At 40.8% G+C, this 16,219-nt stretch overlaps 1 protein-coding gene across 1 annotated transcript; it reads right to left on the reverse strand.

Moving 5' to 3' along the window:
* Positions 1-258: 258 nt before the first annotated feature.
* On the reverse strand, positions 259-14,799 carry LOC129236032 (uncharacterized). The gene is made up of 8 exons (XM_054870205.1): positions 14,423-14,799; positions 14,040-14,347; positions 10,793-11,098; positions 7,601-7,851; positions 5,575-5,721; positions 5,400-5,510; positions 753-910; positions 259-678 (listed from the first exon to the last, which is right to left on the reverse strand). Exons 1-8 carry the CDS (start codon positions 14,631-14,633, stop codon positions 392-394), a joined length of 1,779 nt encoding a protein of 592 aa, XP_054726180.1. The 5' UTR covers positions 14,634-14,799; the 3' UTR covers positions 259-391.
* Between the last annotated feature and the right edge of the window lie 1,420 nt (positions 14,800-16,219).

A 16,219-nucleotide genomic window follows, 5' to 3' on the forward strand; every position in this document is an offset into this window, starting at 1 on the left:
TTACCTAAATTAGCTGAAATGCGTGGTGGCTCAATAGCGTCCTGGTTTGACTAGAAAGAAATGTTGTGAATTATGTTTAAGGGTGAAAAAGTTGATCCGTTAAACGGCTAAGCGGCAAAGTGAATGAAGCGTTTACTGTTCGTCAATAAAAATGGTGAACGGCCTTAACGTTTGCAGTGGCCACAAACGGTAGGCTTAGTTTATCTTAGGTAGGCCGGCTTCCGCGACTATTGGGTGTAGCCTAAAGAAAGCTTTAAGTTTTTTATAAAGAATTTTTACTATAAATTTATTTAGCATATCCGTGTAATGAAGTATTGTAAAAAAGAGTACACAGCTGCCATCCACAGCCGGCTCACAAGAAACCAACACCCTCCGGTGTGGGTTACTGCTACTAATCTTCCCTTTTCGACAACTCCTCAACCAATTTTGCACTCTGTGTCTTGATCTGTTTGCGATTTGGCACATTGCGTAAAGGTTTCGATTCCTGCAAGAGATCCTCTTCGTCATCGTCTTGCTCCGGCTCGTTGCTATCACTGGTATCTTCCATTTCCATGCTTTCGAGGAATATGTTCTGATAGTTATTGAGATATTGCTCCATTGTGGTAGGTGATACCTCTTCCTTGTAGGCGCGCATTAGCTTGTAGACCTTACGTATCACCGTATGCAAAATTACTTCGACTAAAGGGCGATCGAGAGGAAAATAAAGATCGGTTATTGATTTAGAGGTTTGTAAAATATTTCAATCGACATACTATTCTCCTCGTAACCCTCCGGCGCACATGCGCGCATTGTGAGCATGTCAAATTTCAATAATGGCAAACGTAAATACGAATTTGGATATTTCACGCGCGTCATCTTATCGGGACGGTCGACATGGCGAAGAATCTCGTTCAAGTTCCACAAGGACATGCTACAAAGTGACGGATTAGAAACAAAATTGTGTAATTTTATATAAAGTTACGATTTTCAATAGAAAATCGTTAAATTTGAAAAACATTTAAATGCTTCTTATTCTGAACACTGGGATGTATTTAGGTACGTAGGGTTCAGTGTTTGACATGTTTCTTACACTTTTTTCTTCGTCGGGACAGTCTAGCAAGTACAGCACTTAGACACAATTAAGTCCATTATACTGCACTCGGGTTCCCTTTTAATTTTCTTTAAACCTACTCGACCTCCGAAGAAATCTGAGTAGATCTTGTGGTGTCAAGGAGCCGAGGTGGTCGCTTCTTGACATATCAGTGCCAAAGACCTCAAGTCTGATTCGAGCGAAGGCTGTGCAGACGCACAGTCCGCCGTCTCATCTTCCTCTCCACATGCTGGGCAGAGTGCACTGTCTAAGATGCACATAGAACGTGACCCGTCATCAGCCCATCCAGTCGCCTGCAGTCCCGCCTGCTTAGTAACAAGAGGAACTGCGACAGTCGGTCGGACATGACAGGTAACATCAATTTTGTCCATATGCAGTCCCTCTTTACCTGCCAATCTCACTTATGGGTTGTAGTAACCCGTTTGCTAACCGTGGCTTTGATGGCTGTCAGAACGGGCTCCAGGCTAAGGAAGTTGGCCTCAGAGCCTATTCTGTCTAAAGAGTCAGAGATCTCGTTACTCACGATACCCACGTGTACCTGGACCCATGTTAGCATCAGGCTATTATGGCTACCGACATAGTTCAGCCTGGATTTACAGGACGCGACTACCCTTGAAGTGGTTGGGGGGGTTGTGTAAGGCCATAAGCGCAACTTGGCTGTCGCTGCAGACACATATAGATCTGCCTCTCCATTTGTTTTCCACAACAAAGTTCACTGCTTCTTGAACAGCATACACCTCCGCTTGAAACACAGATTTATGAGACAGCAACCTCTATTAACCCCAGATGACAACAGCAGATCTTTCTCTGGGGGCCCATTTACTTGTTGGCCTGGCCAATTTATTCGTTATTTTCCGGTGGATCCGATGGCTGAAAGAGGGAGTGCAAAAACTGTTTTTGGGCAAAGGAAAATCTAGTTAAAGCTCACTCTGACTCACTCTGCTCAAATTCTTATCTCACTCTCATCTAACAACCAGAGTTAAACAAGTCCGAGACTGCACTAATTTTGAAGTATATTATATATTATATTTAGTAAAGAAGGTTGACAAGTGGCAAATGCCTGGAGCTCCTGCTTTCAACTATTACGCAAACTAATGTAAAACTTTGCCCTACTCAATGCCTTGAATATTTTCCATGTGATATTCTCAAGAAAACTTTCTCTAAACTAAATCTTTTTTCCAAATTTTACAAAACCCTGGATATTGCCAGAGAAGATACACAGGGCCCTCATGTGCATTAAAATAATGAAATCAAATAATATTCAAAACTATCGATAGTTTATCAGTTGTGACCACTATGAATAGCTTCAGGGCTCTACATGTGCCAACATTTTTTCAGGTGTACAGGCGGTGTTTCTCTCTTTGGAGGTGATTATAACTAGTTGCATTATGTCTCTGGTTGTACAGGGTGGACCATATAGCATTTGCTTTTTGAACCACCTATTTTTTTGAGAATGGTAACACAAATGACATGTTAAAAGTGTTCATAATTTACTTAAAGGTTTGACATTTACGAAATGGGACGCTATATGGTGCAAGAACTGAAGCCTAATGACCATCCAATGCCATTTCGGTTCGCTCAATGGGCAGAAAATCGTTTGCCCGAAGATGAGCATTTTTACCGAAAAATCATCTTTTCTGATGAAGCTCATTTTCACATCGGTGGCTACGTCAATAAGCAAAATTGTCGGATTTGGGGCTCAGAAAATCCACACGTTACTGTAGAGAAGCAAATGCATCCACAACGAGTCACTGTTTGGTGCGGTTTTTGGTCTGGCGGCATCATCGGGCCATTTTTTTTCGAAAATTAGCGAAGAGCCGCGGTTATAGTAAATGGCGAGCGTTACCGTGACATGCTCAACGAGTTGTTTCCAAAAATTGAAGAGGATGACATGGAGGACATTTGGTTTCAACAGGACGGTGCAACTTGTCACACTGCCAAAGTTACACTCGAACTTTTGGCTACCGTTTTTGAAAACCGAATAATCAGCCGAAATTCCGATATCCATTGGCCGCCTCGGAGCTGTGTTTTAAGCCCGTTGGACTATTTTTTGTGGGGAGCCGTTAAGGACAAATGCTATGCGAACCATCCAGAGACGATTGATGCTTTAAAACACGAAATCGAAGTTGCCATTCATGAAATTGGAGCCCAAACAATCGAAAATGCGCTTAAAAATTGGGTGGATCGAATGGCCAGTCGTGGCAGTCATTTGAACGATGTTATTTTTCATTCACAAATGACAATGTTTAATCTTCAAAATAAAAAAAAAAGTTTGAAAAAATATTGATTAGTTTTTTTTTAAAGCCGATTCAAAAAGTAAATTTTACATGGCCTGCCCTATAGATCTAGCAGAAAAAAGCTTCTGAGAAAAAGGTGCAATTTGTGTGATGGGTCTAACACTGGTTCTTCCTATACTTCGGTATTGCTGCCTCTCTTTACCAATCAAATAGCATGCGTTGAGAAATACGTGAGCAAGGTTCCCCTTGTCCTTAGTATGTGAAATTTGAGCACCATTGTAATTCTAGTTTTACTTCGGACTTGTCGTGGGATGCCGGTTAAAAAGATTTAGTGTTCCTTTTAACGTTATTTTTATGCAAATTTCAATTAAGAGTTTATATGAGTGGAAAGAAGAGCCCAAAATTATTACTAAGCCTATACAGCAGCAGTTTTTGCAACCGGTGGATTCCCAACCGCTATATCATTTGATGGAGTCACTGAGTCTACGCCCAGCGAAAGGGACCTCTTCTCGCTATTCTAGAAGCAGGCCGTTGACAGATGAACTAATACGGATACCTGCAAAATAACTAAACATACGTGGTCCAATTTCAACAAATTTCAGAACTAGCGAGTTGTTCAGAATGACATGAGCAGGCATATTCAGCCGGCCACTGGCCTTTGGGAGAGCATGCCACGAAGATCAGGTGGTCATACAGCGATAGATGTAGAAGCTGCAATCAAGAATAATCTAAGTAAACAGTCTTTCACTATCTTTGTGAGTGCCCAAGACAGTGTGCTCTACGATATAGAATGCGGGGGGAATCCTCGATGGTGTTAACTTTAAAATTGCAGACAAGAAAATACTATAGGCGACATAGGCAGACTTATAGTCAAATCAAGATGGTTCGACTAATAAAGGCAGTGGTTCCACAAGTAGTGTATCGAAATGGCATCTTTTGTACTAATTGGGTCTGGGCTGTGTCACTCAGACAACATCTCCCCCACCACCACCAAACCCAGCGATACGCTACAATATAAATTTAAGAAAAGCATAGAAGGCAACCGTCCGAAAAACTTTCTCCACCGTCTTTCTTTCCAAGCTTTCCGTCATCCATATAAACGGTAGTTTATCTATTGCAACCTGGCAGTGCTCTTGCGAGTACTTAGTTATATTATATGAAGAAAGGTTTGTGGCATGAAGCAATGAGCAGTCTGAGCTGCTATGAACCAACATAAATCGAAACTAAAGGCGCTCGCCTCATTTGACATTGTGTTTTTTGAGTGTTTCTTTAAAAGCGTGTAAAACGAAAACGCAAAAAGATTTTGTTTTGGTTTTCGGTATTTTATTTTTTGATCTATTGTTAAAAAATAAAAATTTGTTTTTGGCCATACGAAGTTCGTTCAAGCAGTTGTCTGCCTTCAAAAAAATGGTCTTCACATGGACAATGGACACATGGAACCGGCTAAATGTTCTACTGAACCGATTTTGATGAAATAAAATTTAAATCACGTAGAATTGATGTCTTTTCATATGAACTACGTTCATTCGGAAACAAATTTTAGTATTTTTTTCGGGCCTTGAAAGTTAAAAAAGGGTAAAAAAACGGGGTTTCATCTTTGAACGTCCGCCATTTAGTCAAATTTTCTTTTTCTTTTTAAGGTCGTACTTCCGTACTTCACACGATAACGACATTTATATTGAACAGAAGCTTTTTGTCTTTTTGATTTCGGACACCAGTGAGTCCCAGAATCACCAGCGGCATAACTTTTTTTGGAAGACTTTTTTTTGAAGGCTGACAACTTTTTGAACGAACCTCGTATGGAAAAAAAATGTTTTTTCTTTGTTTTTTGACAAAGGAATAAAAAATAAAATATGTAAAACAAAAATAAAAAATCTTTTTTCGTTTCTGTTTTACACGCTTTTAAAGAAACACTTAAAAAACACCATTTCAAATGAGACGAGGACCTAAAGTGTTTATGTAGCCATGGAACTCACTTAACCGCATCACCAACGAGATCTACGTAAGGCAAGCTAACGAGGTCACTAAAACCTTTGGTCTACAATAGAAATATTTTTTCTGGTAGCACATACCGCAGCATTACGTAGGCATCAGCGCGATTCTTGAGATAGGCAATTATTTTCTCCTCCTCTTTGTCCTGTTCGTTAATGGCTTCCTTTAGTTCGGCTATACGCTCCAGGCGCCTAAATTATTTTTCATTTGTTATAGTTGTATATGTAAATTTGTATCAACAATTAGGAAGCTCACGCTATTTCCTGCTCCGACAAGTTATTCACCAATATTCCCGCCAACACGTCAGCACGCCTCATTTTTACAAACATCATGTAATGAATGTACATATTCCTCTCGATCATTTTCTTCAGCTTGAAATTGTTTTCCACTTGAGTTTTTATTCTGTTGAAGAAAACAAATTATTTTTGAAAATTGAAAAGTGATAAAAAAGTGTTGCATAGACATGGTCGTGAATGAATTTGAAAATTTGTGGGCCTTACGGACTAAAATAGGAAAATTGTTAGGAATATTCAGACCAATTGGACCAATAACTAGATTGTTTTACAATAATACGACTGTTATTTGGACCCGGACAGCTATTTCCCGATCCGCTCCGAAAACGTCTTTCTAAAGGGTGATCGGATTGGGGGACTTTTTCCAGTAGGGTTTTATTGACGATTGATCACGCGTGACTACTGTCAAACTAAATACCTAATTTTTTCAGTTTTCACTGGCATTTCATGGTGAAAAGACTTACGCCCCAACAACATTTACAAATCGTACAATTGTGTTACGAAAATCGACGCTCTGTGGGCTGAAGAGCAAACCTAAGCCATTGAAGAGCAACCATTACATCCATAGAAAACAACCGTTTGGTGCGGCCTATGGGCTAGAGAAAACATCGGCCCATATTGCTTCAAAGACGAGGCTGACGCCAATGGAACAGTGAATGGCGAACGCTATCGCGCCATGATAAATGAATTTTATTTTTGATGCCGGAAATTGAAGCCCGTGATCTCCACAGCAGGTGGTTCGCACAAGATGGCGCTACTTGCCATACAGCTCGTGAAACAATGGATTTACTGCGTCGTCGTGTCGGTGACCAATTTATCTCTCGTCTCGGACCAAGATCGCATGATCTCACACCTTGGGACTTTTATTGATGGGGGCGTGGGGGTATGCAAATTCTAAATGATTTGTGGATAAACCAGCTTCGATTGAGGCATTGAAACCCAACATTACTAAAGTTATTCACGAGATACCGGCCGAAGTCCTCCAGCGAGTCTTTAAAAATTGGTGTTTCCGGATGGTCGAAGTACGGCGCAGTTGCGGTCAATATTTTTAAGGGGTTATCTTTGAAAAGTAAATGTCATGAAAGCTTCTACACAAAAATAATAAAGATTGTAAAATCAGTTTGAATTTTCTTTGCTTTATTTCAATTTAAAATCCGATACCTCTAAATTGATCACTCTTTGTATCGACTTTGGAGCGATTGGAAAGTGACGGCTATTTTCGGCTGAGGCATGCTGTGGACTCGCCAGTTGCCTAACAAGCTAACCTGCCATACTTGGAACTCGGAAAATCAATGTGTAGCCGTGCTAAATATACGGAACAATGCGACCTCGGTAGGCCAGCGTAAGTGTACTAGCCTGCCATTCCAGAGATTGTGGGTGCGCGCCCCACGTAAAGCACGGTCCACGCACTTTTCCAAATTTTCCTACTTTTCCTTATCTCAAAAAATATTCCACCCCAGCAACATTTCCAACTCACCCCCCAGACACAAAAGGAAATAACCCAACCAATATCAATTCCGCCGGAGGTCAGCCCTTTACACTGTGGCTGCAAAAATGCATAATGCACCAGCGGCGCCAGCAACAGAAAGCGGGCAGTAGCACTAAACAATGCAGAATAACTCAACTGTAGCGAAGTCCTCAACCATCTGAGCGGTCCGTCTGACAGACATCAAACAGAGATGGCGCTGAAGTCACCGGAAGGCTCTGTTTCTAAGCAGCGACAAATGGGCAGCCCCACCAGAGAATATTAATGCTGGAAAAAATGTTATTTAACATTTGCGCCTTCCCATTTCATTAACATTCTGTGGCCCCATTAGGACTGTTAGCGGCAGGCTAACCACCTACCTTGAAAATAATATACCTGTTTAATGTAACCAACACAAGGCAAGTCTTTTCGAGGCCCCATGCTCCCGAGCAGAGTGAACAAGGATAAAAAAGGCCCGCAATCATTTTTGCTGTTATTTCTTTAGTTCCATAATTTTACTAACCTTGGATAGATCTCTTTGGCTTGCGAGCAGAGCGTTGCGAATTTCACTCGTTTTATTGCAGCCTCAATCACTTGCAACTCCTTTTTAAGAACGATCATGCTCGTCGTTTCACGCACATAACGTTTAGACTTGGATATGGGATCTGGAGGTTTTGACGAAAGTTTCGGTGCACTTACTTTCGCATCTCTCCGGTATTGAGACATCGTTTGTAATTTTGCTTGCATATTTTTGCGCGACTTATCCTCCATTTGCTAAAGTAAAACGAATCGAGTGCAAGAGATATGAAAAGGAAAAGGAAGGAATCGTTTTAGTACCGATAACGGAACCTGAATATTCAAAATAGCTTTGACCTTAATTTGCAACCCTTTACAATTTTTTTATTATTATCTGCTACACATTTGCATATTTGTTCAGGGAAGGGAAGCAGGTTTTATGCTTGAATTAATTTTAAAATAAAATCGGGATTTACAACATATTTTTTGGCTCTATAATTGGAGTCAAAAAGATGCCTCTGACAAATTGAAAAATCGACATGCATTCATACGAGTATATCGCATAGTTAATTCTTTCATATGCGCCATTAGAAACAACCAAAGTTTTGATAATCTTTCGAGAACTCTAAAAGTTGGCTTTTACCATTGACGAAGCTCATGCCTTTGCGTCACACCATAGGGCGACAACTCAAACAAATTATAGTTAGTTATTTCCTTACGTCTAGAGAATACTTTACTACTTTCTCGCTATTTGGTTGAAAATATTTACTTTGTCTTCGTGCCTAGAGAAAGATTGCCGGGGGAGTTTTCTGCAAAGAGCTCGCCATCAGACTCAAGTTCAGTTTACCGGACCACTGCAGTGTGTGCAAGTGGCGGCAATTAAAGAAGCAGCTCCTCACTTGTGTAATAACTATCACGGAGGTTAATATTTACACCGACAGCCAAGCAGCAATCAGAGTCCCGGGCTCGATCATGGTACTCTCGAAACTGGTTAGGGAATGCTTGACTTGACTTTCGATTGCATCCGAACTCTTCGACATAAGGCTCACCTGGGTACCTGGTCATCGCGACATTACAGGAAACTGCGATGCAGATGAGCTGGCTAGACAGGTGCGATGGGTGCCTTTTATATGTCGGGATTAGAGAACAAAAACAAATTTTAATCATCGAAAATCACTTTATTGTTTTTCAAAATATTCTCCATGAAGATCTATACACTTTTGCATGCGTTTGAACCAATTGTCGAAGCACTTTTGCCACTCTGAATGAGGTACCTCCAAAACATGCATTCTGAATGCCGCAACCGCTTCTTCAGGTGTCGAAAAACGTTGACCTCTCAGTTTGTTTTCTACGTACGGGAATAAAAAGAAGTCATTCGGTGCCAAGTCAGGACTATACGGCGGATGACCCATTAATTCGATGTTTTGGGTGCTCAAAGATGCAGTTGTTTGAGCCGATGTGTGAGAGCTCGCATTGTCCTGGTGAAGAGTGATCCGTCTTTGGCGATTGGTTTTCCTAATTTCTTGGAAGACAATTGGCAAACAAATGGTTGTGTACCACTCAAACTTTACTGTTCTGCGTTGTTCTAGTGGTACGGTTGCGACATGTCCAGTTTTTCCGAAAAACAGGCGACCATTTGCTTGGAAGTGCTTCGTGCGCGAACAACTTTTGTTGGATTTGGCTCATCTTGAAACACCCATGCAGTCGACTGCTGCTTCTCTTTCGGGCTCATACGCGTAAATCCATGATTCATCACCTGTCACGATGTCATAGACGTGTTTCGAAGCCCCGCGATCGTATTTTTTGAGCATTTCCTTCGACCAATCGACACGAGCCTTTTTTTGAGCGATTGACAAATTGTGTGGGATCCAACGCGAACAAATTTTTTTGACAGTCAAATGTTTATGCAATATTGAATGTATGCTGGTCCCACTAATGCCTAAGATTGTCTCAATCTCACGATAGGTCACATGACGATCTTGCAATATCAGTTCGCGCACAGCATCAACGGTTTTCGGACAACAACTGATTTTGGACGACCTTCACGAAATTCGTCTTGGAGTGAACTACGACCACGATTGAATTTAGCATACCATCGATAAACACTGGTCCTTGATGGAGCTTCATCGCCAAAAAATGATTTAAGTTCATCCATGCAATGTTGCTGAGTTAATCCACGTCGAAAGTTGTAAAAAATAAACGCACGCAAATGTTCACGATTTAATTCCATTTCTGGACCGAGATGAATCTTTTAAGTTACTGTAAACAACACAAATAGCGCTGGTATTTCAAAACGTTCTGAGTACGTAAAAGCCAAAAAATGTCAAACTTTGCGATACAGCTGTCAGTTGCCAGATTGCAACACCAGGGTTGCCAAATCCCGACACATAAAAGGCACCCCTCGTACCTGTGAGGTAGTTACCCCGCGAAACGAAAGAGTTCAGATCCCCGGTGACTACCTTGTGGTCTGCTCGTGGAGAGGTGGGCTTCGCGTCAACTCAGCGAACGCTGGACAAGTACACGAAACAAGTACACAAACTTGTTAGGTCGCGAAATCTTTCTGGCCACGAGGGATCTCCTCAAATGTCGTTGGTTTCCTTACAGGACATTGGCCTCGAGGTATGGATGCTGTGAGACTCGGAAGTACTTGATATTGTTTCACAAATGGAGCATCAACGTCCTCCTAATTTTACGTCGCCTCCAAACAGCAGATTGATTTTTATGAGGAGTTTTTAAAGGCAGAAACATAAAACAATTAGAAAAAATCTTTTCTACAATTTGGTGTTTCATGCCTACAGTGGATTTCGAGTTCAGACACACAACTCCACGCTTCTACTGACTGTTGGATGTGTTTTCACGCTATTTGAACTACCACAATACTACGCATAGATTCCTTTTAAAAATAATATCTATTTTATCCCTTCCACTCACGATATTACGCCACGAAACTTACGTTGCGCACGATCTTAATGAGCCCCATAGACAGTAGCATTTAAATATTCCTCTTGGTACGACTCTTGTTCGAGACGAGGGAACGAAGAGTGAATAAGCAGAAGAGTGCCTGCAAAAAGATGGGCTCGGATTGAAGTGAAAATTAGAGTGAGATTTACGCTGTACATTGCGGTTGCGCTCTTTAGGAAATTAACAATGAGATTTATGATATTCGTATTCTGTGCGCTAGCCCAATAATTGCACTCACCCTATACTCTTCACTGAGTTCCTTGAATTTAGAAATAGCCGGTATCCCTAAATACAGGATATGCTTAATAAAGTTCGACTGATCTTCAATGTCTTGACTCAGCGAGAGCAAGATGGGTTCATAAAATATGCCATCGTGACGCAGCACCTGAATCATTTTCCTATAGGTACCATTTATGGTTTTTATCGCCTTCAACCGTACATTGGAGTTTTCGATTTTCTTGCGAAAAACGCGTGATTTCAGCTCCTCCTCCAACACAAATTCATTCTCGTACTTGATGCGATTCTGTAAAACGGCGCGCTCAAGCTGAAAGAGAGACGGATATGAGTGATAAAGAATGTGAGGTTAAGCAAAGTACATGCGAGATAAGATATAAATAATAAAAGATAAAACAAGCCATAGGAACTAAGAGCTTAGAGATAAAAGAAAGGATATAGCGATTTGAAAGAAGAAAGGAGATATGGTATGGGGATATCAAATGCGATATATGGAACATGGGGTAAAATATGGGATTTTTGGTAATAATATAGATTACAGATGATAAATAAATAATAGATAAACGATAATAGATACTAAATAATATTGGGTTGGGAAATAAGTTCATTGCATTTTTTATTTTATTTTATTTTACAACGATTTGTTTGTTGTTTGGCAAAGAGTAAGTATTCATTCGATAGACCTCTTTCTGCTCTACAAAACTATGTTGATTGTATTTTTGAGTTATTTAATTTTTTATAAGTTCTGGGGTTCTAAACCTGGAATACCCAGTAGGCAAAAATCAACATTTTCCACACCTGCTCTTCTTTGCTTTCATCGAAGTCAAAAAGCTGCGGAAGCAGCCCAGGACATTTGGAACGTGTATGGGGAAGGTGTCACAAGCGAGTCTACAGCATGGAAATGGTTAGAAAAGTTCAAAGGAGGTGACTTTGACGTCGGTAATACGTCCCGCAGCGGAAGGCTTTCTGAATTCGATGAAGAACGTTCCAAATCACTTTTGAAAGAGAACGGTCGCCAAACCAATCGTGAATTGGCGGAAAAAATGAACTGCGATCATAAAACGATTCTCAATCACCTTCATTTAATGGGACTTACCGAAAAATTGGGAGCCTGAGTTTCTCACGAGCTCAACGACAAAAACAAAGAAAGTCGCCTTCAAATTGCTTCTCAGCATCTCGCCCGCCATCGAGCAACAGGGCTTTTTGTACCGAATCGTTACGGGAGATGAGAAATGGTGCCTATACATCAATATGAAGCACAGAAAGGAGTGAGTGGCTCCAGAAGAAACGCCAAAGCCGCGAGTCAAGCCGGCTCTTAATCCAAAGAAGATTATGATATATGTTTGGTGGGACTGGGAGGGCATGGCGCACTGGAAAATGCTCGAAGAAAATGCCACGGTCAACAAGGAGCTCTACATTGCCCAGCTACACCGCGTCAATGAGACTAATCTACTGAAATTATCTGATCGACATGGCCAAACCATACCCCTTAACGACAACGCCACGTCCCATGTTGCACAAGTCATCAAAGCCGTACTCTAAGAGCTCGAATGGAAGGTCCTTCAGCATCCGCCGTATTCTCTGGGCCTTGCACAGACCGATTACTATCTTTTCCGCTCTGTGTCAAACCATATGCAGGACGTTACATTTTATAACAAAGAGGTCCTTAAAAACTGGCTCAACAACTACTTTGACACCAGACCAGGCGATTTTTGGCGGAACGGCATCAGCAAATTGGTTTAGAGGTGGGAAGAGGTTGTATTCGTAAACAGCAACGGCGAATATATGATTGATCAACTTATTGATATAATTATATTAGGTGCGCAACTAAGTTCCCGATGTTCCCGTTGTCATAAACTAAGCTTAGACATATGGTAAACAAACTGCTTCGACACATTAGTGATTTTGTTTTGGTATCATATACTTTTGGTTTTGTGAAAATGTCTGATTTTGGGCCGAATAATCGTCATTTGCGGGAAGTGTTGATTTTCCTCTTCCATTCGAAAAAAACACCGCCTAAAACGCATCGAGAGCTACAAAAAGTTTATGGAGATGCTGCTTTAAGCGAAACAATGTGGCGAGATTGATTCGTCGCTTCAAAGACGGTGATTTTAATGTTGGCGACCATTCGCGTGAAGGAAGGCCAAAAACCTTCGAAGACGGTGAATTCGGGGCATTGCTCAATGAGGATCCGGGTCAAATGCAAGAAGAGTTTTAGGAGTTACCCGCCAATCCATTTCCAAGCGATTGCTTGCTTTGGGAATGATTTAGAAACAGGGGACTTGGGTTCCTTATGAGTTAAATGATGTTAAAAAGATCTTGAACGTCGATTTCTCGCCTGTGAACAACTGCTCCAGTGGCAAAAAAGGAAGGGTTTTCTTCATCGCATCGTGACGGGTGATGAAAAATGGATTCATTACAGCAATCCTAAGAAAATAAAGTCATGGGGACTACCGGGTCATGCTTCTACGTCGTCGCCTTGGCAAAATATTCACGCTGCGAAGGTTATGCTATGTATTTGGTGGGACCAAGTTGGTGTTATTTATTACTGTTAAAGCCAAGCGAAACCATTACTGGAGATACCGAAGGGATGTATCGACTTCAATTGATGCGATTGAGCCGAGAAGCGACGGCATGAATACCATACGCGGAGAGGCATGAAAAACTGATGACAACGCTCGGCCTTACGTTGCCAAACCCGTTAAAACCTACCTGGAAACACTGAAATGGGAAATCCTCCGCTCCCCACCCGCCATATTCTCCAGATATTGCGCCGTCCGATTACCACCTGTTTCGAACGATGGCACATGGTCTAGCTGACCAGCAGTTCCGTTCATATGAAAACATCAAAAAATGGCTTGATCAGTGGATAGCCTTAAAAGATGAACAGTTTTACCGCGGCGGTATACGAGATCTACCAGAAAGTTAGGAAAAAGTAGTAGCCATTGATGAGCAATACTTTCAATGATTCACTTGTAACCATTTTTTCAGAATAAAGTTGTATTTTCATCAAAACAACAGCGCGAACTTAGTTGCGCACCTAATAATTTTTTGTTTAAATAAAAGTCTTGGATAAAAACGCTACGAACTTATTCCCCAACCCAATAGAAAATAGGTATTTAGATTTTCGATTATTGAATGAAGGTTACAGGCATGGCGAAATCATGCATTAATCATGCATTAGAATAATCGCGAATATCTTTATTTGCTCCGTGCAACTTGTTACAATGGTCTCCCACTGCCGAACTTACCAATTTCTCCTTGTAGACATTCTTTAACTGGTCCAAGCGCGATTTCAAACGATCTCGCTCCTTGCGCATCACAAACGTACGCTGATTGATATTGTCCACGACCAACTCAACAGGCATTTTCTGATACAAACGCTGCATATCTTTGTGATTGATTAGGAAATTTCTGATTTTCTTTGTGTTATCGGCATAAAGCACATTGGAGAGTTTCGTGCGACCATCGCGGCATTGGCGTTTCAAGTTGCGATTCTCGCGTATGTAGCGCTTGTGGTTAGCAGCTGCCTCGAGTTTTTGGAAGACCAATCGTTTAGCTGCGAGCAGAAAAATAGAAATGTTAACAAAAATTTGCATACTCGTTCGCCCTTTCTCTCGAGTGGGCAGCTTACATAGTAGATCCGCCATTCCCTTGAATTGTTCTGTTAGAGACATTGGTGTCCAGTGATCATCGATGACCATGTGGTGGCGTACGAATGATACCCCAAAGAAGCCGTGTGTGCGTACAGCTCGCGGATGTACCGGTTTCGGCGCCATAATAAGGCTTGCCGGCTGACGAGTTTTCATCTTTTCTTTCGAGCCGAATTTATGTAATTTAGTCATTTTGTTTGGGAAATTTCGCTTTACTATGAAATTCTATGTATTATTCCTTCACAAATTTTTGTCCCGTTATTAATATATTTTTCGCTTAAAAATTCACGAGCTCGAAATTATGTGTATAAAAAAATTTCGTTGCTTGACAATTCGTCAAACTCTTAAGATTGTTTTGAAATTTTCATAGATTATTAAAAACAACAGAAATATTTTTAATCGAAAATTGTAGCTTGAGTAAAAAATGTCATCCGTTCGATAAGTAAAATACAAAAAATAACGTAAGAATTATTATAATTCTGAATATAAAATAGCGATTTTTTTTTATTAGGTTGAGGAATAAGTTCGTAGCGTTTTTACCGAAGATTTTTATTTCAACTAAACAATTATTATATCAATAAGTTAATCAATTATCGCCGTTGCTGTTTACAACCGCTTCCCAACTCTCGACCAATTTGTAGTTGCCGTTCTGCCAAAAATCGACTGGTCTGTTGTCAAAGAAGTTGTTCAGCCAGTTTTTTAGAACCTCTTTGTTATCGAAGGTAACGCCTTTCATATGGTTTGACAGGGAGTGGAAAAGATGAAGAATACGGAGTATACGGCGGATGCTGAAGGACCTCCATTCGAGCTCTTGGAGGGCAACATGGAGCCTGGCGTTGTCGTGAAGGAGTATAGTTTGGCCATGTCGATCAGGTCATTTCTGTCGAATAGCCTCAATAAAAAAATTTTTTTTTAATAATTATAATGTTTTATTGCTCCTACTTGACTTTAGTCTAAACAACCGAGAACTTTCCAATCGGCTATCGCAAAAGACATTATAACCAAACTAAAATTCTTCGCTTGTACAGGGTGGCTGATGAATTTTGCTACATTAAGAAACTCAAATAACTTTTTTTTTAGTGTATGGAATTCATTTATTTTTTTTTCAAGTTGAACGTCATTAAATTTTATTAAATGTAGCTTAACTAGTTTTAAAAATAATTGAATTTAAATGCCCCCCATGCTCGTTGACACAAGTGCGGCATCTTAGTAAAAAGTTGTTCATTGCTGCTTTGAGAGTTGCGACAGGAATAGCCGCAATTGTTGCCCGAATGGATTGTTTTAGTTCATCCAAATTTGTTGGCTTTGTTTTATAAACTTCTTGTTTACATAAACCCCACAAGAAAAAGTCAGGTGCAGTAAGGTCAGGCGACCTGGGGGGCCAACGAAATTCGGAGTTTCTTGAAATCAGTTTATTGGGAAATTTTCGTCGCAACTCTGCCATAACAGTCTGGGCTATGTGAGACGTTGCCCCATCTTGTTGAAACCACACAGAGTTGAAAGGAATTCTCTTTCGGCGTAGTTCTGGATAGAAAAATTCTTTCAGCATTTTCAAATAACGGTCTCCAGTAACCGTAACGGTGTGACCATTTTCTTCAAAAAAATAAGGTCCGACAATACAGCGTGAGGAAACCGCACACCACACTGTCACGCGAAGAGGATGCAATTCCGTCTCGTGGAGTATCTGTGGGTTGTGCTCAGCAAAATTATTCACCAATCTCATTATGGTCCATCTGCTCGGGGGATCGCCGCCAAACATCCGCCTGTACTCTCTCTGT

The sequence above is a fragment of the Anastrepha obliqua genome, chromosome 1, assembly GCF_027943255.1.
Source record: "Anastrepha obliqua isolate idAnaObli1 chromosome 1, idAnaObli1_1.0, whole genome shotgun sequence".
NCBI classification, from domain to species: domain Eukaryota; kingdom Metazoa; phylum Arthropoda; class Insecta; order Diptera; family Tephritidae; genus Anastrepha; species Anastrepha obliqua.